The 17,432-nt window shown below is 34.4% G+C and overlaps 1 protein-coding gene across 5 annotated transcripts in view; it reads left to right on the forward strand.

The window, feature by feature from the left end:
* The window catches only part of GPC5 (glypican 5), a 606,863-nt gene that overhangs the window by 306,069 nt on the left and 283,362 nt on the right, over positions 1–17,432 (forward strand). For all 5 annotated transcript variants that reach the window (XM_040057160.2, XM_040057161.2, XM_040057162.2 and 2 more), the window contains one exon: positions 9,977–10,130. In XM_040057160.2, the coding sequence (XP_039913094.1) occupies positions 9,977–10,130 (154 nt within the window). The remainder of the gene's footprint in view (positions 1–9,976; positions 10,131–17,432) is intronic.

Here is a 17,432-nt window from a genome sequence, read left to right on the forward strand (position 1 = left end):
AATGCTCTGATTTAAGGAAAAAGTACATATGTGGCTCCTGAAGAGGGAAATGTATTTTTAATGCTTCATTTTTTTGAGTATATGGGATAATTTTTCACTTGCATTATCTACAGAGCAATGACTAATACAAAAGTAAAGACTTCCTTCTATTTTATTTTTGTATTTTAACTTTCTTTCAAATGTTGCTAGAAGCATATTAGTTTTTATGAAGTTACAAAATATTGGCTTTGCTGTCAGCTTAGTCTTCATGAATTTTACACAGAGTTGTTGCTTTTTCCTCACTCACTCAAGTCCAATGGTGTGAGGGCTAGAAATGTCACCAAGTAAAAGACAAAAGTAGCTTTATCATGCTGCTGGCGGATAAGGGAAAGTAGTGTGTCAGTCAGCACTGCTGGTGGGTCACCTCCACTGACTATCTACTGAATGCCATTCTCTGAAATCAGTTCTTTGGATAAATCACCAATTGATCCACTCACATAGGGTAGAAATAGAAATGTACTCTAACAGTACGGTCACAATTTTGCTCATGATGGCATCACAGATTATTTCAATGCAGTTTCTTCTATAATGTCTTCTGAATGGCCCTCCAGAAGAAATGTCAAGTAGCATATTCTTACACAGTGAAAAGTATTCCAGAAAGTCCTTCATCTAAATAGCTTAATATTATGCCCTTTCACTTGCAGATCTGAAGTATAAGAAGAAATCAAAACCTGAAATAGCATGTCTGTGATTTTCATTATCTATCATGATGTTTAATTTACTTCAGCTGCAATGTCAGGCTTCTGTTTCCACAGATAATGAGAGGAAACTAGGGCTTACAGATTATTAACTCTTAAATAAAAAGCTGTGTCAAAGAAGTAAAATGAAGTTCTGCTTTTGTACACATAAGCTCCAAATTACCACAGACTGGAAAAACACAGGTGGACAACTGATGTAGTATAGATAATTTGCTGTAGAACCCATTTCTGGCTTATTTTTCAGTAGCAATTTAATAGCATGTTGAAGCATGGAATAAACTTTATTCTTAAAAAGAAAATTGAACATTTACATTTTGCTAATGTCATGATTTTTCTTTCTAAGTAACAGTCATACTAATAACAGATTGATGTTACTATCAGTAGAAATCAGTGCCTGATAATGAGTTAATAATCATGTACTCATGTCCATACATATGAATCTTGCAGGTTGGTGAATTCTCTTCTGTTCCACACCTTCATTGAAACGCATTAGTTTCTTATTCTATTTGAAAAACTGTCCTGTGTAATGATAGTCATGAGAATATTGAAACTGGCTGTAATTCTGATTAATTCTCCATATGATTTTCCAAGTTCTAGTTGTTAACACTGAAAATGTTTTGTTTGAGACTTTCTTTGAGAAAATTAAATTCCTAAGTCACAATCAGCATTTTTCCTCACAAATAATTTGATCTTTTTCTTGCTATTTATATAGAGAGGGAACATAAAGAGAAACTGTATTTTAAATGTATAATATCTAAATAAATTGTTGGGAATCCCACTGTGCTTTTCTTCAGTTGGCCTTGCGCTATGATCTGTGTTGTTACCAAACAAACAAAAATTGCACTGCCTGGCTAAAAGAATTAAGAATCTTCTTTGAAAAATCTGCTTGGACCTCCAGCCTTTGCTTAGCTGAATAACTCCCAGCTTTAACTAGGATTATGGTTCAATTGTTCAATTGCATGTGCTCAGATGCCTGGAACCATTCCAGCTGCTCGGTGCTCCTTGGCCTCCAGCTGTTGCTCGAGAAGCAAATTCTTCTGGAAATTCTCTATCACTCCTCTCTCGCTGCATAGTGCCCTAGATACTCTAGGTCATATCAGAAAGCACTAGACAACCATGTCCACAAAACTGAATCAAATTTCTAACATGCAGATTACTATTGAGGACTTTAGACAGTCACAGAAAAACATGTAAATTTTTTGACATCTAGGCTGAAGTGTATGATTCTGAAGATCAACCTCACCCAAAATCCTGGCTGTTTGTTCAAATGAGTTTTATCTGATCACAGTATACCATGTTATTAAAATCAATCCTTTTTCTTACTTTTAGTTTGACATCATTAATCATTCATGAAAGCACTTGATATTAAGCTGTCTAGCGATTCACATATTCTGTTCTGGAAAGACAGAATTTCAGTCCACTATTAGGACCAAGGACAACTGTCTAATATATGTCATATATGTCTATCTATATCAACTGTTGCCAAGGAAGAAAGGTCCAAAAATTCAGATGAGGACAAGGTAAAGGATAAAATTATGTTCAAATTATCTGAAAAATTATTTGTAATATCTAGTGGAGGGGATTATAACCAATAACCTTCAAATGAATAAAAGGAAATAGATGAACAAAAAAGAACAGTGACTGGAAAAATACAAACGTATGCCTGAGTGGGTGAAACAGGCAAAGAATATTAGTCTCTAAATATTAATCATATAAAATGTGACTTTGTTTTGTTATTTCAACTACTAGACAGGAATAAGAGTACATGTTATTTTTCTGGGGCTTAATTTTGCTTGCATTTGTTATCTTATAAATGCCTAACTCATTTACTTAATTTTCTGAGGATGGTTTAAACCTGCAGTGAAATGTTAGCAAGACATGCATTTTTATGGATGGAAATACCTCAATGTTTTTTAAACAAATCAAGTTGATAGTGTGCATAACTGTGGTGGCGGGGATTGCACCGAGGGATAAGAGCCAGGCTTTTGCTCCTGTATTCACTCTGAACCAGTAACTGGAAAGAACAGTAATCACTCATGACAGGACTCAAGTGAGAACCTGAGTTGGTGGGTTTCGGCTGTAAAATGCACTCCCAGATATAAAGCAAGATTTCTATAAGTAACAAATTAGGAAAAGGGTATTTGTGAATGGACAATTCCATTTAGGAGCTGTATCTGTATTTGCTAAAAAGAGGGTAAATGGTGAGAACACACTGCTCCACATCCCCAGTGCTTACAAATAGCCTCTTAATAAGTGATTTACCTTAGGGAGAACTGGCTGGTGAACAGAGGTAAGTTACAAAGACCGAAAAATTCAATCTCTCTCTCTGTACCTTATTGCCCAGTTCTCTTTATTCAGCACTGTGGACATCCCCAAAAAACTGCATCTGTTGTATTAACTAAAAATGTTCAGGGACTGCAAGTGTCCTACCTCCTACAGCATAATAACCACATCCAGGCTACCTACTCAGAACAGTCTGTAGACTATGCTAAGGCTCAAACTGGGGTCAAGCATTATTGTGGAGGGTGCTACTTAGGTCAGTTCAACTTTGTGATGCTCAGGAAGCATGCTAAGGACAGAACAAAGCGTAGAGTGTGTGTTTGTGCTTAAATCCATAGTCTCACCGTGAGGAATTGTCCCTTCAATGAAAATTGCTAGTCATTGCTACCTAACTTAGCAATTAGCTTTCTTTTAAAATTTTGTTCTCTTACTAAGTGGTTTTGAATGCTACACAAATAACTACTGAGAAGAAATGTCTGGATTTTGAAGTAGTTGTGTAATAGTAAGCTGAGATGTTTCTTATTTCCACTATTCAGGCAGTGACTGATTTCATCCTGAGGTAGTAAATTTATATCAAGAAACACAAAGGGTACGTTAAAGCTGTGTTGTGCAGTACTGGCACTTGCCCACCTTTCTAATTTTTTCAGTTCAGTAAGCAGAATGAATGTCTATTTCTTTGTTCAGCGGAGTTAGCTTGGACTTGAGAGAAGTATTGTGTTATTTCCATCAGAATTTCAGGCTATTGGTGATTTTATGGAGAAGAATGACTTTTCAAACTTGAAACACAGACCTGTAGCTCTGGATCTAGGTGGAAAACAGTGAGTTTGACATAGCACTCTATGTATTGCTTGTGCTTTGTGTATCATCTCAAGGATATAAAGGCTACAGCTGATTAAAAATCTCATTCTCTTTTTGAAAATATCAATTAAAAAAAAAAAGAAAAAGAAAAAGAAAGGAGCTGATGTACTTCACACAAAGCTACAGCTTTTTATTCAGAAAAATTTCCACAGGGCTCTATCATAAGGAATTTTGAATTCCCATACTAGTGATATAAATGCCAGTCTCCAATATAAACTGGACTTCTAATTTGGAATGCACAGTTTTGTTAAGGAAATGAAACCCTGCAGGAAATTTTGGCCTACAGCTGTATGAATAGGTTTTTTTTTTTGAGATCGCCCAAGGAAATGCTGGTTTCTAAGTATTCAGATATGTAATGCTAAGCAGAGGTAAATAAATTAGCAGTTTAATCCTCTCATTTGAAAGAGTTCAAGGTAGTAATACTTCTAGAAATAATTCTTTTGGATTAGACTTGATTAGCTAAATTGGGTTCACTGCTAGGCTCCTTTAGGATTCCCTCCAGAAGTACTTGTGATTTGCACAAAAATGAAAGAGAGGAAATACGATGACTGAGCTTAGTTCACATTGAACTGCAATAGAGCTTCAGGATATTTTCAGTGAAATACAATACAGTAAGATGTATAGAAAATCCATTTTTCCCATGAAAGTTTATGATGTAGAATAAGTGAATAGGATACCAGATTTTTGTATCACATCAGTTTCAATTGTATAAACATAAATTTTATTACCTTTCAGTGTTCATCATTCATTAGATATGGTCCTTGTTTCAGCAGGGATAGAGTTAATATTCTTCTTAGCAGTTGGTATTGTGCTGTGTTTTGGATTTAGGGCAAGAATAATGTTAATAACACAGTCATATTTTAATTATTGTTGAGCAGTGCTTACTCTGTCAAGAACTTTTTGTCTTCTCTTACTGCCCTGCCAGTGAGCAGGCGGGAGGTGTGCAAGAAGATGGGAGGGGACATAGATGTGACAGCTGACCCCAAATGACCCAAGAGTTATCCCATACCGTACAAAATCACACTCAGCATATAAACTGGGGAGAGTTGGTCAGGGGCTGGGGGCCCACTACTCAGGTCATCAGACAGTGGGTAGTGAGAAACTGCATTGTGCATTGCTTGCTTTGTACATCCTTTCATCATCATTACTATTATTATTTGCCATTCCTTTTATGTCCTCTATTGTTAAACAACAACAGAGATTAAATCACTTGTAACTTCCTACAAACAGAAAAATACAAAATAGAATACACTCTTGCCATTTCAGATTTACTTATATGAATTAATACATTTTTGAGATGCATTTTTAGTTTTTTATTTTAACCTCATACATACCATGTCCTTGAATCTGTAAATTAATTCATGCTAGACCAAGCCTCTTTGAACCAGAAAAAATCAAAATAAAACAAATAAAACCCCTAAAACCCCCCAAAAACAACCAATAAAACCCCAAACAAAAAAACATTACCACAACTTTTGATAATTATTGTTTATTATTGAAAAATTATTTTTATATAGACCAACCTGATATATTTTTAAATGTATTATTCTAGTAGTGTAGATTTTTAAATTAACTTTGATTGTTTAAATTAAAAAATTGATTTATTTGCCATTTTCTTACGTTTTGGCCTGCCAAATCTGTTAAATCTGTATTTGCCATATAGGCACTTACAAGGCTTTTAAGGCTGGTTAAATAAATTCTTGAGATCAAGAGGATTTTTGAGTGTACTAAAGGATGAGCTCCATGGTTAAAACAAAAGGATTTTTGGCTCCATTTTAATCTCTGTAATGGAATTCACTTCTGGGCCATCCTTTCTGAACAAAGACAATGAGAATGTGATTTAGGAGTAATATAACACCCCTAATCTGACTTAGTATTCCTATTTCTGTCCCCAAAGATTTCCCATTAAAATCTTTGTCTAGAACACTGCTCTGGGTAATTCATATTCTGCTGGCTACTCAGGACACCCACAATTAATTTACGAAACAGAATATTTTGTCTTTTAATATGCATGTAATACAATATTTAGACTTGCAAATTTACTTTTGTCTGTATTTTATTATAGTATGTGTTTTAAAATTCACTCAATTTCCTTACATGCCAGATGAGATTTTCTTAGTTTGTCACTTCTTTTTGTTATTTAGTAGTTCTCCAGTCTCGTGGCAGTACAAAATTTATCATTACCATTGTTTTTCATTTTGCTTTCCAGATCATTGGTAAAAGTCTTAAATAATCTTGAAAGACTACAATGCCCTATAGGACTGTACAGTAATCATACGTCCTTAATGATAATTTTCCTAGTTATGCTTAGACTCTGAGATTTGTTGGGAAGCTTCAAGTACCCCCATAAGGTGCCTCTACAGCTGCTGCAAGCAGTTCATTTTCTTACCAAAATGTTACAGAGCAGTGACTTATTTTTACAGAACCCTGGAAGTACTTTAGTATGACAATGTCACTTCTGTAATGCAAATATTTTATTCTAAAAGGTGAAATTTCACAAATTTTTTTGTTTTGTTTTGTTTTGTTTTGTTTTTTGTTTTTTGTTTTTGTATTATAACCTTGTTCAGAATTACTTTTGGGTCCAAGAAAGCATCGCCCTAAGCCATCGGTGAAAGTCCTGAGAGGTATTTTGCCAAGTGAGCACTAAAAGATCTAAGGGAGAGGCCAATCCTCCCAAAGCTGTGTAGGGAAGCTGTGAAGCTGAAGACTCCCAAGGACCTTGCTGTTGATTTACACCCAAGTCATTCTCCCATGCACACGTACCATAGTAGTGGTGCACAAATTTTCTAGGAAAAAAAAAAAGCCAACATCAGAGGACATGCTTTTGATACCAAGGTCTTAGTTCAATAAACTTCCATCAACATTAAGAACCAGCAAATCTGGAATACTGGTGTATCTACTGCAGTCTCAGAACAGTGGTGAACTAAGCCTTGCCATAAATCATTCAAATTAACACAGTTGCCAATAATTGCTGCCCATTTCATTGAAATTGAAAGACAATAATGTGTGATTAAACTCATGGAGTTTGTGGTTTTGGGGTTTTTCAGACAAAAATTTGATAGAATGGAAAAAGTTTTAGGCAAAATAAGAAGAAAAGACACTATTTTACACTTTGACACAACAGGAAAAAGTCATACTTTTTTGAGGGGCAGCGAGTATACAGCTAGTAACCCTGCTCATTCAGCTGAAAGACCCAGTCAGTATATAAAACAAAATCTTCCAGTTATAACATGTACTTATTTTCGTCTTAAAGAATAGCTTTATAAAAAGTGCAGCCAAAGAGAACAATTTTTTAAAACAACTTTTACCTTTACTTATAATGTGAATCAATTGGCTTTTAAGAACTACATGGATTTCTGTTTAATAAAGAATTTATACTAGATCCAAGTCTTGCTTAGTAGAGAACTGGCACTAAGACTTGTGCACTTATATGGAGACAATATTTCTTCTCCTTCAATTAAGGAGACCAAAGAGAATAACAAAGTCCAAATAACAAATGACCTTGCTCATTATTTAATCTCTACTTTTTCAAATACAGTGAAAAGTTTGGAAAAAGTTAAAGAGGACTTTTTCAATATTGAACCTACCTTTAAAGTAATTCAGTGGGATCATCTGTATTTTTAGCTTTCTAGTCATAAGTCAATAATGCGTAATAATAAAAAAGAAAGAAAAGGAAAGAGAAATAACTATGTTGCTTTGATATTTAAAGAAGCAACAAAATATAAAACCTTATTAAGTCAATCTATTTCTAAGACTGAGTCAGAGATATAGAGGAGGATGCATGTTCTCAGAATGAAAAATGTGTGTATATATATATAAATACACATATATATATATGTGCCTGATATATATGGTATATACCGTAGAAAATCTGACAACACATTTAGTTTGAAAAACTGTCTTGCTGGAAGTTCCTGCCCAAATTTATGCCACAGATCTCAGGGATAAAGAGTACCTTGTCATACAACTGGCCCTGGGAATGTGACACAATATGAACTGGGGAGAAAAATAAGTGTGCTCTTTAACTGAGTGTAGTTCATTAAACAGTCTGTGTTTTGTCTCATTAAATACTATTTTGTCGAAGTATGGCATGGATTACACAATGAGCAGGGAGCAGATCAGCAGTACCAAGGAGCTATTTTTTCCTCTTAGCTAAGTAGTTTGTCTTTCAGGTAGCATATAAATGCCTAATAAAACTTTTGAATTAAAAGTGCTGGATAAATTGGTTCTCCTAATTCAGTGATGAGTGACATTCTGTGGTTCTTACACAGAGGAGAAAGTGGATTTTATAGAAGCATTGAGATTTATCTGAATAATCTCATTGTAGTAGTGATTAAAATATTTTTTGTTGGGCACTGTACAGCTCTTAAAAGATCAAGTTGTCTGGGAAGTGACTCCACAATCTGAAAATAAACTCAGTTTATAGTTTGAAAATATTAACCCAGTATGTTGTTAAACAACAATGCAAACACATTTTTGAAGGTATAAAACAACTGAGTCTGTTTCAAACTAATTAGTATCTTCTTTAAGGAGAAAGTACTATCTGATTATTAAATTAAAGAATCTGAGACAGTGAGGTTTTGGCCAGTGTAAAGAAGTCTTCCTAGACTGAAGCATGAGTAATGCACAAACCTGCACAATCTGGTATTTTGGATGAGATAAGGTTATAAGAATTATTAACATCTTTAAGAACCTAGGGTTTTATAAGTTTTGATGTTTATATTTATCTGACAGATAAACTGAACTTGAGTGGGGAAGAGGGCACATTGTGCATATATCACAGTTGTACCACATTGTATTAAAAAACTGTATGGCAGCACGGCAGCACTTGTACATTTGATAAATGAGAGAGATTAACATTATTCAGGAAATTTCTCAGCACTGCTCAACAGAGTGGAAAAATGTGTTATACAGATCTCTAGTGTTTTCTTATAAAACATACAGATATCATTGGCCATCTCTATAGTGAGAAATAAAAAGGAGCCAGACAACAATCTTATTTACTGGAACCAAATCATCTCCACTGCTTAGGCCAGTATCAGCTATCACTTTGTTTTATTTTACCTCACTTTTATTAGGTCTACCAAAGTAATGCCTGGAAGTCCGCTGGAAGTAGTTCTCTCCATGTTAGCCCTAACTCTGACTGTACTAGTTTGTTCTGCTATTCCTTGGTCAAGCATTTGTTATCATCCCAACACAATTTTTGTTTCTTCAGCTTCTACCAGGTTTCCACGTGACACACCCAGAGAAGAAAAATATGTTTTGGATTCACAAATATAGAGCTGCAACACAGCTCTCATACTATTCCAGATATTTAAAATGCAAAAAATTCACATAAAATAATAAATGTATTTTAAGTCTCTGTAGACATCACATGGGTCTTAAAATATCCAGGTCCAGCTGTTAAGTACCTCAGATGCTGTCTGCTCTAAGTGGGCCTATAGGAAAAGGGCAACAAATATTTTAGTGGGATCTGTTGTGGTTGAAATTAGGGCAACGATTTTAAACTGAAGGAGGTTTGATTTAGACCACATATAAGGCAGACATTTTTTGTAATGAGGATGGTAAGATGCTGGAATGGGTTTCCCAGGAAGGTGGTAGATGACCCAGCCCTGGAAATATTCAAAATCATGTTGGATGGGGCTCTGAGCAACCTGGTCTCGTTGAAAATGTCTCAGTTCATTGCAGGGAAATTTGGACTAGATGGCCTTTAAAGGTCCCTTCCAACCTAAACTTTTCTGATTCTATGTACTTATCCATTCCACTTGGCCTCTGGGCCAGAAATTGGTGCCTGATTTTCTTTGATAGCGATAAAGACATTTTGTGGATTTTTAATTAAAACTAAACTATACATCTCTAAATAACACTCTTCTAAATCTATTTGTAAGTCAGGGTAAAAAAAAAAAAAAAAATTAAAAAAAAAACCCACAAAAAAACCCAAAACAAAACAAAACAAAAAAAAAACACCACCACCACCAGAATTCTCAGTCTGAAATTTCCTTTTCAAATCAGCTAATTACTAGGGACATATATGAAATTTTGAGTACTCACTGAAGCTCTTCATATGTACTGCTAACTTGCATACTATATTTTGTCTTCAGCAGTTGCAAGGCAAATCATTTCCAAAATGGGATCTCCAACAAACAGGCAGTGGTGGAGGTGTAGATGAACAAATCAGTGGTGATTGTGATGATGAAGATGGTTGCGGAGGATGTGGAAGTGGAGAATTCAAAAGAGTCCTGAAAACAACAGACCGTGAGTCCATGATTCTGTTTCCTTCATGCATTTAAACAGTGAGTTGGCATATTTTCCACTAATACATGCCATTGGATTATCTCAAAAAAGATGTGAAAAGTTGTCCATGTCATGTTTCCAAGATTTGCAATTATAGGGTTTCTGTGAGCACAGTATCAATGTGAGTCAGTTTCATCATAACACATGTTAAAATATATTTGGCATAATATAGACTTAACACAGTATTTAAGTCAAGTAATAGGTGTAAAGTGGCATGTCCCTCTGAGTTATTACATTAACATAAGAGATATGGCGGTTAAAAAGAGAAGTTATACTAATTTTGGATGGAACTGTGGCAAACCACGAGGTTCAGTGCAGGTAACAGCATTTCACGAAGAACTGTTGGAAAAAATGTACAAAAGCAATCAAAAATAAGACCACTGATGCTTCTTATGCATCTTTCAATTTCTCTTAGTTTTGTTTGGTTAGGTTTTTTTGTTTGTTTGTTTGTGGGTTGTTTTTTTTTTTTTAATGTAGTTTTGGGTTTTGTTTGGTTGTGTTTTATTTTTGTTTTGTTTATTCTCTGAAACACACTTGTAATAATTTTCATTAAAAATCCAGTGGTTGTGCACTTGAATGGCATAGAAATCCAACCATAAACAAAGTAAGTTACTACTCCTCTGAATCAAGCTATTTTTCAGCAGGTCTTATTTCTCTTCCCAGTGTAGAAATACAGGCAGAGATGGTGGCAATAGATGATTTTTTTCATCTAAACTCTATTTCTAAATTTTGCTCTTTTTTTTCCCTGCATTTTGCATTATCTTTATTCACTGAATTTGGAGGTGATATTTTCAGGCTTAGATGTGAAACCCAGGTCCTTTTTGACTTGACAGTAAAGAGGAAATTTAAAAATATGGCTGTAGAGGACCTGTAGTTTCCCATTTCTTTTTGAACTGCTGGAAAAATGTGACAGAACATTCTGGGGCATGCCTTAACAAGTCAGTTTGGAATCTGCCTAAGATCCGCTTGCACTGACACTTAGTTTATACACTTTCAAGTCCTACTAGAAGTCTAGATGGGATTTTGAACAATATCCAAAAAAGATTGGACACTTACTTCCTTACAGTGCCCTTGGAGGTTTAACTTTGGAGAAAGAAGTTAGGAGTTCAAATATTTAAAACCAGATGGTCTTTGTAATACTGTATATGTCTTAAATCTATTTGATAATGACACACTGTGGTATTGAAGGACTCTAAGATCGTCCTAGAATGTGACTAGAGCTATTAAGAAAATAGTAAATGACAAAAGAATTTAAAGTACAATATATTTTATTTCAGTCTCTTCTACTGCATTAGAATTTTCTTCATATTGATATATTTAGTGCAATCTTTTCAAAATGTCAAAATTATAATTAGCCTTCATAGTCTCTTTATATTACAGCTTCTAAATTGCTAGAATTGAGCTATGTGTTAGGCATAGTGAAATTTGCATGTAATTCTGTTTCATTTGAACTTTTTCTAAGATATTTTAGAACAAAAATATGAGTCCATACTGTTCGATATTTTGACTTGTGCATAAATCTCAAGCTACAAGTAGCTTCCATGAGCTATTGTGATTTCATGGATTTATGCTGGCATGCATTTCCTTCCTGGAATTCAACTTAAAATTTTTCTTAATGGGTACCAAAAAGAGTCCTACTCCATATGTGATGTTCCATCAGGAGCATCATATATGGACTGTCCAACAGAACAGTTAAAACATTCCATTTTGTTACAAGGTAGGTCAAGAATTTTTTTTTTTTTCCAGAAATCACTTGTGTCTTTCAGAACACGTTAAAGTGTATGTTTAAGATAAATGAAACAGTTTTTAAAAAAATTATTCTATTGCATCACTGTGATATATGAGTAGGACTTTGGGAATTTAAAGCTAGATTTAAAGAAGAAAACAATATATTTTGGTAAGAAAATAATATCTTTTCAAGATTTAAGATTTTATGTGAGGAACTAGAGTTGAAAAAATATAAACAATAAGAATTCTGGCTTATATTTTTAATATCTGTATTTTACATATATTTATATAACATACATAATTTTGTGTGATTTTCTTAGCTTTCGGTGACTGATATAAATTAAAAGGTAAATAAGATTTTAAACTCCTTTTACACTAAAAAGTTGAATTCCTTTTATACTGAAAAGTTAGATTCACTATGATTATATTGCTTACAGCTCCTTGAAAAGTATGTCTGAATTTCAGGTAAGCCTGCAAGGTGACCCCAATGTGTTTGATCCTCAGCATTAGCTTCTCTATGGAGTATACAGTTAGTATTATTTTTCCTTATCAAGAAAACTTTCTGCATTCTTTTACTTCTGGGCAATTTTGCTTTCTCTCATAACCAGCCAGGAAAGAAAGGGAGATTGTTATATATCTTTTTCCATAGTTGAGTCTAGAGGTCCTAGACATAGCCCAGGCTCTCTTGTGGGTAGCTTCTGCAGACATTTTCACCAAGGAGATAATCCTGTGTGCAACAAATTAATGATCTTGATAAGCTATTAAATATGATACAGAACCAGCCCCTTTTATTACTTTGCTGTGTATAAAAATAAAGACATGTCCACCTTTTTTTTTATGGCATGTTATTGCCTTTTGGACGTGAGTCTGATACTCAGACCCAGAAGGAACAGAGAGGAAGGGAGGGGATATACTTTTCCAAAACAAACTTGTACCAATTTTATATATACACATAGCTTGTGAAGTGAAAGATTCCTTGTTTCCACACTCAGTGCTAGAGATGTAAGAATTGATTTCATTTGGTGCAGAGGACTGACAAATGTGTGGTGACAGCCTTTAGTCTTTAGAAGACCAGTGAAGAGTTCTGGTATTTGTAACACAGAAGCAATAGCCTTGCATTGCAAAAATGTTTTAAATGTGTTGTATTTTTAAAAAATCTAGTTTTCTTATCAAACAGGCAATCCTTACATTATATTCAATGTTTCAAAGTGCTGCAATTGTGCTGACTGGTTTTCTCTTTCATAACAACTTTTAAAATATGGTAAATCAGTGCAGTTATTTGAAGAAATGGTACTAGAAAGGATAGTGTACTTTAAATGTATAAAATAAACAGTAGTATAAAGCCTTGACACTTCATTTGCTAGTTTTATTTTCTTCTAACCCAGGAGCTCCCAGAGGACTATTTCATCCATCACAATGAATTACCTCTTTGAAACCCCCTGCAGAATGAAGCAGTAATAACAACAAATACTTATCACCTACATATTGATTTGCATCCATTTTCAAATAGCTCTGTGAGGAAGGACTAATCCCAATGTCACTCCACTGAGGTTCTCAATACCATCTATCAAAATTCTCATAATACTTCTAGCAAGACCACAGATTCTCTGAAAAGTGCTCTACCACTAGTTTGTCTTTCTTTGCTCATTTTAACATGCAACACAAATGTTTCTTTACTGCAGCCAGAGATCTCCTAGTTCAGGGCTCAAATATACAGAAATATCGAGAATATCTTTGTGCTTAAGATATGTGTGGGCAAACTTCATCTCTTTTTTTTTTTAATTTCACCTGATATTCATCCTCTTTGAAGAAAGAAGTCTCCAAAATGTTTTATTTCTCAGATTAATAAAATAAAATTTATTTTATTTTCTTAATCTGTGGAATATAATTTTCTTGTTCAAATCATGCTATAAAGGTAAAATACCTTAGAAAAGCCTTTATGTTGAGATCTCTATATAAATAAACCAGTCTATATCTCTTGCCTGACATTATACTGCATTCTCAAGTCTCAAACATCCTTTATCCTCTTTCTGCTCCTTCACCCACTCAGAATAGTTGCTTTTGTCATTGTTAAATCTGATTCTGGTGGCATATTCTGGGACCAAAACTCTTTAAAGCTGGCAATAAAATCTCCATTATGATGTTTGCCATCTGTTAAATTCTTTTAAACTCTCATCTACATTCTGCTACCTCAGTAAAGTAAGACATTCCTTATGTCTGAATAGGATTTCAGGTTTTATTTACACTCAAGAGTATTCTTCCTAATTCCTGAATGTTAACGTGAGGTGTTATTCAAATGTCTTTGGAAGGGCTACATGACTTCACTGCTCATAGTTCATTCAGTTCAGATCATCTCAACTCTATTAAAAATGAACAAGAAAAATAAAAGTTCATGCTGTGAATGCCACCCTTGGTCTAAATATTGCACTAATTTTTAACAATAACATTTTCATAGGCTATTGTTGATTAAGAGGATAGGGGGATCTCACCCTTCCTTTTCACATGAAGACTGTCATAACCGGAGCTCTTTTCTCTCATATCCTTGTCTTTTGTGGAGCTGAAAATCTTTTGAAGAGAAAGATTTATTGCAATTAGTACATTCCCTGAAAATTTTGCATTTCCAGAATTAGTATTTACTTTCAGCAAGAAGATACATATTGTTAACACATATGAAGTTCAAAGATTTTTCTGTGTGCATGATCAAGTGTTGGCACAAAAATACGTGATGATATAAACTATTGAAGCATAAACAAAGTCAAAGGATGAACAAGTTCCAATGATTTCCACCCCCAAAAAAGTTTCCAAAACCACTTTTGGACTCCTAAGCATAGACCTTCAGTAACCAATGAAGTTTGAACAAGTAAACTTGCCAGATGTATGAACATCTTCATGCCACAACGTGAAGCACTGTGGTGGGTTGGCAGGTGCCAGGTGACACCAAACTGCACAGCACTGTGAGGGTTGCTAGGGGAAAATCAACTCCAGCTCAGACAGAACCAATACAAGCAGTGAAAGAAAAACCAAAAGGATTCAATTAAAAATGCCTTGTAAAAACCGAGAAAAGTTACAATGCAACTTTCTTATGCAGTATTTTGGAAAAAGGTGTGACCTGCATAACGATATTATACACTAGAAAAAAATAAGATATTTCAATTTTTTGTTGTTTTCTGTTTTAAGAGTATCATCTCTCTCTCATAGCACATTTTCTCATGAGTCAACATTTGTACTTCTTGATTGATAAATTTACCTGAGTAATGGATTGAAACTGTACTGTCAGGTTGGATTGTTAATACAAAAGCAAATAAAGGGAAGTGTTATGTAAAATTTGCAGAGGGAATTTACACAAAGACAGAAATAAAGTCAGATAATATAAAATTTTATATTTTGCAATAATGTATTTTTTGCCTTGTATTCATATGTTACATCCACATGAAGATTTTTATGACAGCAGCCATCAAACACAAAGAAGCACAATTGCTCCTCAAAGGTTTTACGTTTTTATAGTGTTTTATGAGCACATTCACTGGTCTTAAACAGCCCATCAGGGCAGTGCAATTATTACAAATGACCTGCATTAATAACATGGGGTTATATTTTGCTGGGAATTACCACTAATAATATCGCTAATTCTGAAGTTACCAGAAATATGGAGCTTTTCACTCTATGTATTATTTCATCAAACGAATGTATAAATATTTGCACTCACGGTTACCAGTAAAGAAACAAACTTCTGGCAAAATACTAATGTTTATTGCTTTCTCATCCATTCTTTTACATTTCCTGAGGAAAATTAATAAGATAATAGTGTCATAGCTACCTATCAGGTTAAAGACTGTCCTAAATGCTTTTTTTTCCACATCAGTAGAATGAAAAGTAGCCAGTGACACTCTTACAAAAGTGCTATTGTTCAGCACCTGTTGAAAAAATTCTGGTTTATTACTTCTTGTTTTTAAAAACTTCCGAATCCCCCTTCCTTCCTACTGCATTATGCCTCCCAAACTTGAGCACAGAGGATATACTCCAGCATGTCCTTCTTTGCTCTGCCTTCTTCTCTGAAGACTATAGCACTTCAAGAGCTCCTTTTTGGAATAATCAGAGAAATACAGAATATGGTAATGTGTGGTCAAGGTATCATGCATATCATCTGAAGTGGTATGCTACACATCAGAATGCGATTGGTATCTTGGTGCAGATAGACACTTTATGTGGTAATGGATTAATGAAAGAGTAGTTTATCAGCCTGGAGAACACTAAGGCTCCAATTAACTCCTCTCTGTGGATTTATGCATTTCCTTTCAATTTTTCAACAGCATGGACATCCTTCAGGCTATTTCCATGGATAGAGAGAGGGGGGAAAAAAACCCTCAAATTCTTGTGATTGGTCTTCCAGATATGTAAACACTTTAAAGCTTTCAATCAACAAGTTACAGACTGAATGAAGAACTAATATACCATTTCCTTATTTCACTTAAATTTTATGCCCAAAAGCACAGAAGCAATTACAGAAGTACAGAAAGCCAAGTACAGATACAGTCCTTGCTCAAATTGACCTGACAGTGAATGTCAAGTTTCCTACTGTGGACTATAAGATTTAATTCTGAATGGTACTCTCAAGAAAGTGGAGAGCAAAAAACACCTTCTGTGTGGAAGATTTTGACCTACATAAGGCAAGGCTGTATTCCCTCTTTCAAAATGGGGTAGCTTGTTTTGTGAGTTCCCTCATTTCCCACTCCTCTTCTACAAGAGGATCTTTCAGACATGTCTCAAAGACAAACTACCAGCTATAAACAGAATTTTGAGATGGGGAATACAAGCAGACCTTTTCTTGATAGATTCGCAAGGTTACAAAAAGCTGACATTCAATCCTTTAAAATACATCAATAACAATCACTAAATGCCAGTTCTTCTAGCTAAGCAAGAAATGGTTAACCATATCCATTCCATAAACACAGAATAAAATGTGGGTATAAATGCAAATGGTTATGTAATACCATGGAATTGTGTTATTTATTAATCCAATCCCCTCATATGAGCCAGTGGAAAATTGGTTAAGGCTAATCCTTCAAAAAGCAGCATACTGTCCCAAATACATTGTTTCCTACCTTTACCTATTGTAAGTGTCTATCTCTGGTGCAAAGACTGTTTAGTTATTTGGCTAGAGTAGGAGAAAATAATCAGGCTCAGTCTCTACAGCTATGGTTAAAGCCATTCAGCTGGCATATAGACCAAAACCAGAATACCCACTTCACTAATGTCTGACCTAAATTTAGGTCTTCTTTTTTCCTTAAAAAACTTCTAAAATTTTTTGAATCATCCCATTAACACAGAAGAACTTTGAAGATTTCACCAAGGGAACAACTCTTAAAAAATAACTGCACCATCTTTTTTTTTTTTTTTTTTTTTTTTCCTACAAGACATTAAAATTCCTTAGCTCTTCTCTATTAGGTTATGGACTATTTAGTTTTGCATGTGCATCTGATATATGCAAAATCAAGGCAAAATACACCAATAGTTAATGCAAAGTATGGTTAATTG

This window comes from Hirundo rustica, chromosome 2 (assembly GCF_015227805.2).
Source record: "Hirundo rustica isolate bHirRus1 chromosome 2, bHirRus1.pri.v3, whole genome shotgun sequence".
Lineage (NCBI taxonomy): Eukaryota > Metazoa > Chordata > Aves > Passeriformes > Hirundinidae > Hirundo > Hirundo rustica.